This window comes from Adiantum capillus-veneris, chromosome 12 (assembly GCF_014529385.1).
Source record: "Adiantum capillus-veneris isolate H3 chromosome 12, ASM1452938v2, whole genome shotgun sequence".
Classification (NCBI taxonomy): Eukaryota; Viridiplantae; Streptophyta; class Polypodiopsida; order Polypodiales; family Pteridaceae; genus Adiantum; species Adiantum capillus-veneris.
The window spans coordinates 114,332,759-114,345,569 of record NC_140942.1 but is presented as its reverse complement, the minus strand read 5'-3'; the positions used below and the strand labels follow the sequence as shown (position 1 = coordinate 114,345,569).

The 12,811-nt window shown below is 45.8% G+C and overlaps 1 protein-coding gene across 1 annotated transcript in view; it reads right to left on the bottom strand.

Annotated features, from left to right (window-relative positions):
- Nucleotides 1–8,256, bottom strand: part of LOC147446346 (uncharacterized) — a 104,177-nt gene extending 95,921 nt beyond the window's left edge. Inside the window, exon 1 of the mRNA XM_086525603.1 lies at nucleotides 7,854–8,256. Coding sequence (XP_086381729.1) covers nucleotides 7,854–8,165 — 312 coding nt within the window. The 5' untranslated portion in view covers nucleotides 8,166–8,256. The remainder of the gene's footprint in view (nucleotides 1–7,853) is intronic.
- Between the last annotated feature and the right edge of the window lie 4,555 nt (nucleotides 8,257–12,811).

Genomic DNA, 12,811 nt, shown 5'->3' with positions numbered 1-12,811 from the left:
TGCCAACAACAAGGGAGTCTCTTCTTCTTCTCTGGGCAGCTCCTCCATGTCAGTGTGTGCAACGGAAGGTGAGAGAGAGAAAGACCATGGCACGAGAGAGAGAGAGAGAGAGAGAGAGAGAGAGAGACATGACAGGAGACAAATGGTGGAAAGGCTGGCAGCCCAATAACTCCAGATGGCTACATGGTGTGAGACAATACAATGAGAAAGATGGTGTCCCCCCTCCTATATATAGGAGAATAGGGGCTGGTCGGGCAATAATCCTCAATATAGCCCAATGACCTAAAAATATGACCCTCCAATATAAATGGGGGAATATGTGACCAAAACAGGTCTAAAGTGGGAAATGTGTTGAACAACCCTAAGTGTGCCTGAGATCCCTGTCCAACAGGTGTATGGGTGGCCAACCCACAACCAAGGGCCAGTGCACGTGATGTGTGTGAAGCCTATAGACAATGTGCGAAGCATGAGATGAAGAAAATCTAACACCCCCCTCAACAACAGATGCGGAGAAGCTGTCGAGGAAAATGCAACACGCCTGGATCCCAGGAGAAAAGAATGAGGAGCGCCAGCCAAACAACACGACGATCCGTACAGTACCAATGTGATGATGACCAAGGGTGAGGAAACTCCAATCAAGTCGCACAAAAAAGCTGATGGAGTGGCAAGCTACGGAATAGGTCGCTGAAGAGGATTTATATGAGGAAGTAACCTAAGATGAGCGTCCAATAGCCCATCGGTGATGATCACCACTAAGATGGAGGAACCCAGTGTAGCAGACATGGGGACCCCCCTGAAGAAGAACACTCTGACCACGAGGAGAGAAAACTGCCGAAGTGGCAAACCGGTAGCATATCCAAGTCAAAGAAGCTCGAGCAGAGGGAGGAAGAGCAGGAAGAAGAGGCTCAATAGGAAAGGCATCGTCCACCATAGTAGACAAGATGACAGGATAAGCAATCCGTCCATATAGAGACCGCAATGTCTGCAATCTTTCGGGAGAAGAGTCATCTCGAGGTATATATAAGCTGCAATATGATCTGTCGTTCCATGGCAGAGACACAATATCAGACAAGAGTCAGAGGAGATCCTGGGGAAAGTCAACCTCTGGGAGCACGTCCACCACCGGGGTCTGGACAAAATATCCAAGAGAGAGTCTGCAAGTGCAAGTCGTGAAGACACGCAACATAGGAGCCCTCCCCTCCTGAAAGTAATGGAATGTGGTGAGGTAAAGAACGGTTGAGAGGATGCATCGGGAAGGATGTTCGGTGTTGTAGAAGTCATAGCCTCGGAGTAGACCAGCAAAGCATGGAACATCCATGAGGTCTTCACCGTGTGAGTAGTGCATAGGTACATCCAAACTGCAAGTGGAGGAGCCACAAAACCAAGCAGAAGCAAGGAACAAGCTCTACCAAGTAGAGGCAAGGCAAAAGAGCCACCATGGAGCACTTGCCGGAAGAGACCCTGCAAGCATCCAGATGCCAAAGGATACTCACATCCAAGAGTACATGTCCAAAAGAAGTGTTTGATGTGCCAAGAGGCACGGGTCTATCATACAGAGAACCAATGAAGGAGGTGGATAATCCCAAATAGAGAGACACCAATCGAGAGGGAGGGAGGGTTACTGAGGGAGAAGTAGCGGTGGAAAAAACAAGCCACGTCCACATAAGTACCTATACTAATCCAATCCCTTGCATCTTCCTGAGGGCAAGAGAACCTCGAGGAGGGAAGATCTGCAATGTCGAGGGAGATCGGTCCATTGTGCCAGAACGTATATCTGAGTCCACGTCTCAATGTCGAAGAAGGAGCAAAGCTGAAATGCAATCTGAAAACACGCCGTGTAAGCGCCACACCGGTGCGGGTAGGGGGTAAAGACCTGTGAATCAGGAAGGGAATCCGAGAAGTCACTGACAAGGCCAAGGTAAGGTGCTGTCCATGCCAACAAAACGCAGCAACAGGGGGCTGAAAACGCTGCTGTAAACGTATTCAGCAATCCACTCAGTGTCAAAAGGCACCGGATGCTGGAGGTTGGGGCAAGAGGACGGGAGGGGCACCAAGAAACCGGCTGAAAATCAGCAAAACAATCCCAAATCTGAAGTAGAAGGTCCAACAGTTGGTACAGGCAGCAATGGAAGAAGCTTCTCGTGGCCGAGAAGATGTAGATCCGGCAGGGAAGAGGCCAATCGCTGATGGGTACAAAAACTGAAAACACAAGGTGTGTACATTTCCTTTCTGCAAAAGGCTGGGCAGCAAGCAAAAAACGCAAGCCTGTAGGTGCCCAAAAAATGCAAGGCAAAGAAGATCAATCCCTCTGCTGCAAAATGCAATGCCAGCAAAAACGCTAGGTTGCTGAAAACCGCAAGCAGAATAGAAGGTGGAGGAGAAGGCGCTAGGAGGTGGAGAAGGATGGCGATGGAGAGGAGAGCAAAAGAGGCCTCAATTCACAAAACGCTAGGGCTGAGAGCAAAAAACGTTGCTGCCAGGAAAAAACGCTGGTGGAGGAAAGGCACTTCTTCGCGGTGAAACTCCCTGCAATGGCCTCCTTGCTGATGGCGATCGCAGATCTAGCACCTTGTGCTCTGATACCATGTCATAGTGTGCCGCGGAAGGTGAGAGAGAGAAAGAGACAATGGCGAGAGAGAGAGAGAGAGAGAGAGAGAGAGAGAGAGAGAGAGAGAGAGAGAGGAGAGACATGACAGGAGACGGATGGTGGAAAGGCTGGCAGCCCAATAACTCCAGATGGCTACATGGTGTGAGACAATACGATGAGAAAGAGGGTGCCCCCCCTCCTATATATAGGAGAATAGGGGTTGGGCGGGCAATAATCCTGAATATAGCGCAATGACCTAAAAATATGACCCTCCAATATAAATGGGGGAATATGTGACCAAAACAGGTCTAAAGTGGGAAAAGTGCGTTGAACAATCCTAAGTGTGCCTGAGATCCCTGTCCAGTATGTGTATGGGTGGCCAACCCACAACCAAGGGCCAATGCACGTGATGTGTGTGAAGCCTATAGACAGTGGCAAAGCATCTGGAGATGAAGAAAATCTAACACTCCACGCCAAGGCTGGCCTTCAAGGAGCACACAACTCTGATACCATGTCAAAGTCGACGATGCGGAAGCGTAGAGACCAAGGGGAGAGAGAGAGAGAGAGAGAGAGAGAGAGAGAGAGAGAGAGAGAGAGAGTGTCTCCTGAACCAATCAACCTTGGCAATGAATAATTGAATGTGTATACAATGGAAGCAACGGGTTGCTTATATAGCAAGCCTAGTAAATTGCCCTATCCAAGACTTTGACAAATAAGTAAAATAAATACCTAAAAGCCAAACTAAATAATGGGATCACATTGGACAGTTTACTTAAGATGCCTAAACTTTAACAGGCCAAGGGCCTTTAAATATGTGCTATGGGCTCACTCTGAGGCATTCTACCCACGGGAGGTGCAAAGTCGAACCACAAGCGTTGTACCTTGTTGAAGCATTATAAAGAAATATCGAAAGGGTCGCCACGGTTCAGGGCTAGTGCACTCTGGGGGTGGAACTGCACCACTCCGTGTCGCGTGTCAAGTCTCTCTTTCAGTTCAATTTTTTTGAAGTGCATAGAAGTCCGTTTAGTCTGTTATTTTCAGTTGGCACATGGTGCCGCCCCGTTACACCCGCCATCCCATCTAGCCCAATCAATGTGAGTCCTCTCGCTAAGCTGATGCCCTTCTAAATCTGTCACATGCATTCCATATGAGTGGCTGTCTCGCTACCTCCTCTACACATGAAGGCAGGTGTCGAATCAGAATTCTTCCAAATATACACTAAGCAACACATAAATGGTGACAAATGAGACGTATCCAAAGGTGCATCTGTGAAGATGAATCTGATGGTTGAGCACCAAACACTGGCAATATCCATAGATCCAAAACCAGGAGAGGTATGTAACATGGTGCGGAAACAGTTTACAATGCTCATCCCATGGAAACAATCCACGCATACAATGAGCTTGGCAAGCAATGCCTTGCTCTACATCTCTAGATCAATAATCCGAAGCCTCCCTCCTCTCTAGGCAAAAAATTGTGTCCCAATGGACTTGTGGCCGTGTGTTAGTAGATCCATCTAGGCCACCCCACAAAAAGTTGCACACATGGCACTTCAATCGTGCCATGATGACAGAGTGGAGTCATGTGGGATGTGGTGAACCAGGCTATCGCAAGAAGAATCCGATTCACCACAAGAGCTTTGCCGGACAAAGACAAATGCACGGAAGACCAATGGCAAAGTTTCTTTGTAAAACAGACGCAAACTGTTGCTCGGCTGACACATCAATGCCAAAATGGAAACCCAAATATCTGCTAGTCTGTCCTCTAGGTAGCCGAGTGTGATTATCCTACACACCCAACCGATAATCCTCATCCATTCCTACAACAAAACCAAAAGAATCGTGCCAATTGATGAGAGCACCACTGGCCACGCAAAAGGTAGTGAGAGCATCCTGTAGACTGTCCAAGGTGGATGTGTCATAGAGTACATAGAGCATAGTGTCATGTGCATACTCCTGATCCAATAAATCTAGCAAGCCATTCAAAGGCATAGCAAGAACTCTCAACTATGGAGTCCTGCGGCTCATGAGAGACGGGGCCTCAGCAAAAAGACAAAAAGAAGAAGGCTGCCAAGGGACATCCCCGTCGGACGGAACAAGACAAAGCAAAACGATGTCCAATGTGGCCTCTAATCGTGATAGCGTTGGAAGCAATATTGTATAATCTAGATACACATCTGATGCACTGCAAGGGGAAACCCATCCTCTGTATAATACCCTCCCAAAAAACCCAATCTACTCTACCATAAGCCTTCTCAAAATCGAGAAGCATGAAAGCTGTCGGGTGTTCTGTCTGACAAGCCTACTCAATTGTCTCATAGAAAGTGAACATGTTATCCAAAATACATCAATCCTGCACAAAACCTGTCTGTGAAGCATGGATGAGATCATAAATAAAGGGTTTCAAGCGCATACTAATCATGCAGCAAAGATGGGTCATTGAGGATGCCTAGATCATCATGTCCTCGAGGGGCAGTACAAATCAAAATATGTGTACAAGGACTCCAAGCTCAGGGTGGTTTGTAAGAATCATAAGAGTATGAACCAGGGTGGTGGAGAATAATGCCAAGTAATCCAACCCCGTGACACTATAAGGAACGTGGTGCGTGACCATCCTCTCAAGAAAGTGTGGCGGTGCTCCTTCGCTGCCCTAAAGGAGCCCCTTTAAGTATCCCACTGACTACAAAGAGTGAACTAACTCGGCCCAAATACCACTGAGTGTATTCACAAAACTAGAGCGTTGACCACCAATAACATGCAAGCATCTAGCCTACCAAATCATCCACAAGGTGACTGCAACTACAGTGGCAAAAATCAGCTCGCGGGTGAGACTCAAAAGCATATCAATGTGCCCCGTCGCCTAGCCAAGATCCATCGACAGGAAAATGGGATGCTCTCCTTCCCCCTCAAAAGTATGGTGAGAACACGGTAACTATGACAGCCAGGTAACCAGTTACCAAACCCCAACAGACAACCTGGGTCCTGTGCAAACACCACCCGGAAAATCAGGGCACAAACTACACACCAGACCATATGCACATGTGGCCAAGCCTAAAGGCAGGCGGATAGTCTCATCTACATGTAAGGTGCGGTGCAAACAAGTCCGATTGTAGCCAACATTGCCAGCCTATGTCCCCACTTGCAAACCAGCATGAACCATCAACCACGTGAAGTAGAGTATACAGCAGCTGATCTGCAAATCCCAGAGGGAGGACCAAAATCTGAACATGAAGGCATGAGATAGGCCAGCATCCAGCCAAGACTTTATTCGTGCAGGCCGACACTCCAAACTCTGCTTCCGCAATAGAATATGCCGAACAATGCTGGCAGAATACCCAAAACAAGGTGACTGTCTTACGCTGATCCGCAACTGAGGGCCAGCACCATTCCCCAAGGTCCCATAATAAGAGCCCTCCCCCATAGACCCTTGAAAGGGCGCTTGCAGCCAGTTTAGAGGACGCTTTGTTAATCTGAGGGGTGGTTGAAGCAACCCCCAGCGAAAATGCTGGCGTCACGAGCCGGTTACAGGCTGATTCAGCACCTTTCCAGAGGGAGTATGGAGCACAGGTGCCACAACTCAAGGGCCCTCCAAAGCCGCTTTTAGAGGGCTTATGGAGGAGCCCTCTAACCGTGAGAGAGGCCTGCTCTCCCAAATCCATAACCGCCATGAGTGGACATCATCGGATGAGAAAACACGGTCCACTATTTGGCATTTGCAGGATAAGACTACCATGCAAATAGGATCCTAACCAGCCCAGAGGCAGGAGTTCTCAAACACACTGCAGCATCACATCAGTACCCTCTATCATTACATCATAATGCACTGCAAACATTACGCAACCAAGGCGAGCACCCAGGAGAGTACGACTAGCATCAAACATACCCCACCATCCATCATGAGCAGGTAAGTCAGCATCCCTGCATTACCTCCCAAGAAGGGGGAAGTGCATCGCCAATTTTCGCCATCCGAGTACATATCAAAATCATCAACGATGAACAGTGCATCCAAACAATGATGTCATGACCACTCAGCAAGGAATATTGCAGGCTCTCTCTCTGTCCCAGCCAGCCAAATCAATCTGAGTCAGCACCCCCAACCATCGATTGAAAAATATAGGAAGCATATGTATATGCATACGAGTATCAAAGTATGTTATAAGTATGTTTTGAAGAGAGAATCCGAAACATTAGTGGCCCTAACCTCTAGCCTAAAAAGAGCCCCCTTTATTGGAGTTCTTGAACTGCATAAATGAATGCAAAGAAGCATGAACTCCCATAACACTCTGTAGCCTATTTTCCTCATAAATAGATTGATAGAGATGCTCCCTAATCAATTATCCCGCGGGCATCCAGACAGCTAGCCGAGGCAAGCGATAGAGGATCATGGTATGCACACGACACAATGGTTTGAAAGGCATGTCGACCACAATGGTTGAATGTCGACCACAATGCCTCCATTCATGTATGACAGGGACTCCCCATACATCCGCCTCTCACCCACCACTGAAAGGAACAGAATTCTAAGATGGGATCTTTGGCAGCTATACACACAAGAGACGTGATCTCCCCCAGCCAGCCTCTTCAGCTGAGGATGCTATACTGTAGAGTGTTTTATAAGCATCTCGGAGGATGGATTCAACAGACCTAGATAAATGCATTACATGGTGAGGGCCAAGTCGTTGCACCCCTCTAGTTATTGTTAACAAGGTCAAAGCATTAGTGTCACCTCAGAAGCTCACACAACAACGTAGCTACTAGAAGCCGCACACTTGATAAGCATCAGTTGCCAGGCAGTTCAAGGAGCAAGGGATTCTGTGACCTTTCCCGTATGACAGCAATCTGTCATACATCAGGCCCTTTTGTGCTAAGAAAATCAAAGTATTGAAGCATGACTTAATGCAGCTTCATCTGAGGTTCTGCATCCCCTCCCATTTCCTACAGACTGCAGAAAACAAAAACCTAATTCTTGGAGTGCATATATGATGACCTATATCTTCATAGGGAAACAACAGCATAGCTCTTGCTATCATCACGATTGGAGATTCCGACAGAAAGAGACGCTAAGACTCCACAAGACAAGTATTTACAGGCCATATTTTATGGACGTAGAGTTGATGGATCGAGGTGAGCACACGCATGTGCAAGATAAGCTGACTTGAAAGCCCCGAACTGAAAGATCCAACTCAGCTTCCATACTCAAAACAAAAAATAGGAAAGATAATCCAAAATCACACAATCACTGTCAAAACGTTACAAGGACATCATACCTTCACATCACTACAGTGCTTTCCGATGAAAAAGGAAGATAGAGAGGCAGTTTGTATAAAAGGCCAGCTTCTGCCACAGAAGACTTTGGAGGCAAGGACTGTGGCCAACTTGACCGCTGCTACCGCCAATCCTCCAAGAAAGGCAGATATATGGACCCGCCTTCGTACAAGGGGCTGTGCAATTCTTGACCTGTTCTTGTTGTCATGGGTAGAAGAAAGCTGAGGAAGCTGCAGAGCTGCTGCTGAGAGAAGAGGTCTCCTGTACTTTCTCCTCCAAGAGCCTTCCTGCTCTTCTCGTCCTCTGCTTCCCATTCTTCACTTACATTCACGCTCCCTCCATCACGAATTCGACAGTAGGCCTAGGGTCAATAATAAGTCAATCCACTTTTGGCATCCGAAGAACTAAAATCTATAGCCGCTGGGACACGCAGGCATGCATCAATATTTGTGGCGTGTCATATAGAAAGGAGGATGGGCGCCCCTTAGACTTCCTAGAGGCGCTTTTGAGGGCCCCCAAAAAACATTTGACAGTGCCCCATACCCTCTAGATTACATCCTATGAAAAATCAGGACTTGTTTCTAAGATTACTATGGCATTTTCGATAGGGGGGTGCTTCAACCATCCCCCAAATTGATGCTGCGCCTTTTAACAGGACAAGTACGGCCGGCCGCCTTGGGAGGCCTCTCTCTCTCCCCCTCTTTCCCTCTTTATCGCGTGCAAAGGGGCTTTTTTTTGTTTTGGACTTTAGCCTTCAGGTTGCAGATTGCGACAAGGGCTCCCCCTTCCACCATATTAGATTAGTAGATGTAGTGATAAGGAGTAGTCAATGACCAAGCAAAGTTCATGGAGTTCTTGCCAACTCACCAAGCTTGTGAAAATGACATGCTCTTGTCTAGGTCTATGGAGCGTGCATTCTCCATCTAAGGACCCTCAACCTCCACAATCGACGGCTTATGGGGGAGCCCTCTTAGAGGCAAGTTCGTAGCTACTAAAGTATTAGCAACATTTACATTTGATATGATAATTTACGTGGTCACACCAAAAAAATTAGAGTGAAAATGCTTATCCAAACATTGGTGAAAATGGTGATTGTGTATTTGTAATGTAGGAAAGAGGTCTTTCCTAAATTCAGTGGAAGTTGATCATGCAACTACAAAGAAGGAAAAGTAAAGTGATCAACTTGAATTCTCATTCGTTAGTCTCAAGAGGAACATCTTTTTTTTTTTTTAAAGCAAAACTTACAATTGTGAGTGAATTATATTGATCAACCAAAAAAATTACAAGGTCTTGTCATGCTCGTGTTGAGCCATGACATCATACAGGGACCAAAATCACAACGGCTATCAAGGTTCTTCTGATATCTTTTAGTTACCGATGGCTACTATTTTCCCCTGTCCTAGGCATGCCAACTGCTGACAGCAAGGCACAAGTAATCCTAGACCAATCCTCAGAGTGTTGCTTGCGTCCGAGTGTCCATATTAGCACTTTGCTTTCTTGTATAATCTCTGCGAAGCTTGCCACCTCGAAACCTCCTTCAAACAGACGGCGGTTCCTTGTCTGCCATACATTATGTAAGAAGAAGTATCGGACGATTTGAGTGCTGATGAGGAGGGCAGGACTACCTGAATTCTTCCCTCCAAGGAATAGATCAATCTTGAAGAAACCAATTTTCCATGTTCTTTGGACCCACTTGCATATTTCCCCTGCTAGGCCTTTGATAGTTGGGCAATCCATAAAGAGGTGGGCTAGATCTTCACTAGCGAGCCTGCACCCCAAGCATCGATCTTGAAGGAGTACGAGCGGAAGTGCGACGCGAGAGAGAGTGTGAGAAGAAGAGCACGACGATATGGTGAACTCGCTCTACAAGAATGTGTAGAGCATAGTGAGTTCTTATTAGGTTTTTACAAAAGAATATGTGTACATACCTGGCGGCCCGCCCACTTACTTGGGCGACCACATTGGGCTTTATACCCCAACAACCTCCCACTTAAAGTCCAATGTGGTACTTTAAGTGTGAGAGAAGCTACTATACAAGCTAATATACAAGAGATGTAGAGAAGTGATGTACTATCCTACACCTATCTGCTTGCGAAAATGCGCAAAGCTCTCTGAGGGAAGTCCTTTTGTAAGTAGATCAGCAGGATTTTCTGTGGTGTGAACTTTGACAAGCTGAAGTTGCTTATCCTCGAGCATTTCCCTGATGAAATGATACTTCACATCCACATGCTTTGTCTTTGAGTGATAAACTGGATTGCGAGCCAATTGTATAGCACTTTGACTATCACAATATAACACAGGCATCTCTTTTTTGATTCCCAAATCTGTTACTAGTCGATTAAGCCAAATTGATTCTTTGCATGCCTCTGATGCTGCAACATATTCAGCCTCTGTAGTAGACTGAGTAACACAATCTTGTAATCTAGAACGCCATGATACTGCTCCACCAGCCAATGTAAAGACATACCCTGACGTAGACCTTCGGTTGTCTAAGTCACCTGCATAATCTGAGTCTGTAAAACCCTTTACACTTAGCTCCTGACTCCCATAGCATATACACATACTCTTTGTAGCTTTCAGGTATCTCAATATTCCTTTCACTGCCTCCCAATGTTTCTTGCCTGGGTTTGACATGTATCGACTTACTACTCCCACTGCAAATGCAATGTCTGGGAGAGTAGCAATCATTGCATACATCAAACTACCCACTGCATACGCATATGGAATCTTATCCATTTCAGCCTGTTCTTCCTCAGACACGGGACAATCTTGTTTGCTAAGTTTCACATATGGTGGCAATGGAGCACTCAGTGCCTTTCCCTTTTCCATATTGAAACGTTGCAAAACCTTGTCAATATACTCTGTTTGAGATAACCAAATCAACTTCTTTGATCTGTCTCTCTCAATGCGCATACCAAGTATATGACTTGCCTCACCCATGTCTTTCATGTCAAACGATTTTGCCATCTTTGACTTCAAAGCTGAAATTTCTTCCAAGTACTTGCCAGCAATCAACATGTCATCCACATACAAAATAAGGATCGGCCAACTACCATCCTTAGCCTTCTTTGTATATAGACAGTGATCGAACTCACTACGTTTGTAGCCTTGAGAAAGCATAAACTTGTGGAATTTATGGTACCATGCCCTCGGTGATTGTTTTAAGCCATAAAGACTCTTTAACAACTGGCATACCCAATCTTCCTTGCCTTTCTCAACAAACCCTTCTGGCTGCTGCATGTAAATTTCCACATCTAAATCACCATGCAAGAACGCTGTCTTGACATCCATTTGGTGCAACACCAAATCTAATATGGCAACCAATGCAAGAAAGCATCTCAATGTAGTCATCTTGACCACCGGAGAGAAGACTTCATCAAAGTCAATGCCTTGTTCTTGCTTAAAGCCCTTGGCAACAAGCCTTGCTTTGTACTTTGGCTGACTATCATGAGCGGTGATCTTATACCTGTAAACCCATTTACAAGGTAGAGCCTTTTTGCCCCGTGGTAATTTAACTAGCTTCCATGTCTGGTTTTTATGCAGAGCTGTCATCTCGACTGCATGGCCAATTGCCAATTCCTGGAGTCCTTCATTTGCACTGCTTCCTTGTAACATGAAGGCTCATTGCAATCAGTCAACATGACATAGTTCATAGATGGAACAAACCTATCAGAAGGTCGCGTGACACGTCCAGATCTACGCACAATAGGTGGCTTAGGCTCAGCCACAACCTGTGGTTCCACTCTATCCTGTCCTTGCTCCTCTTGAGCCCTGACATTTTGTCTTGCACGTGCAGGTCCATCTTCTTGGAAGACAACTCTTCTAATCTCTTCAACCCTCTTTGGTTTAGAATGATATTTGGATTCATTAAAGTGAACATCATTGTTGCGGACAACCTTTCTGGATTCGGGATCCCAAAGTCTGTACCCCATCTCACCAGAATTACCATAGCCTAGAAAGATGCACTTTCTACTCTTTGGCTCAAGTTTGTTCCTAAATTCCTTTGGAACGTGAGTATATGCCTCACAGCCAAAGACTCTGAGATGCTTGTATGAGGGCACCTTGCCTGACCATACCATCTCTGGCACTGAATCCTTCTGCAAAACCTTGCTAGGAGATCTATTTACAAGATGAACAGCTGTTGATACAGCTTCAACCCAAAACCCATTTGGCAGTTGTGCATTAGACAACATACTTCTGACCTTCTCTTGTATGGTCCTATTCATCCTCTCAGCAACACCATTTTGAGGAGGATTGTAAGGAGCAGTAAGTTCACGTTTTATACCTTTTGACTCACAAAAGTCCTGAAAGGCCTTTGAAACATACTCTCCACCATTGTCAGTGCGTAAGCATTTAAGCTTCTTGCCACTCTGATTCTCCACAAGTGTCACAAACGTTTTGAAAACACTAAACGCTTCATCCTTGTGCTTGAGAAAGTAAACCCATACTTTCCTCGAGTAATCATCTATAAATGTCATAAAGTAAGAAGCTCCCCCTAGAGATAGGTTAGGCATAGGTCCACACAAATCACTATGAACAAGTGCCAACTGTGTATCTCTTCTACTGCTTCTATGCTTATGCGGCTGCTGTGTTTGCTTACCATACAGACAATGTTCACAGAATTCAAAATCATTAAATGAAAAGCCAGGCAAATAACCAGAACGAGACAAGATTTCCATTCCCTTCTTAGACATATGTCCTAACCGGCTATGCCACAAAGAAACGTTCGGCTGCTCGGTTACATTGATTACATTTTTAGAGACATTTGATACATAAATCATGTAAAGTCCTCCAGACTTTACTCCATGTGCTACTGTCATAGAACCCTTGGATATCTTCCACATGTTCTGTCCAAAAGTGGTGACGTAGCCAGCATCATCAAGTAAACCTGTGCTGATCAAGCTCTTTGTAATTGTGGGAACATGTCTCACATTCTTCAGCGTGAAAGAAGAGCCATTCT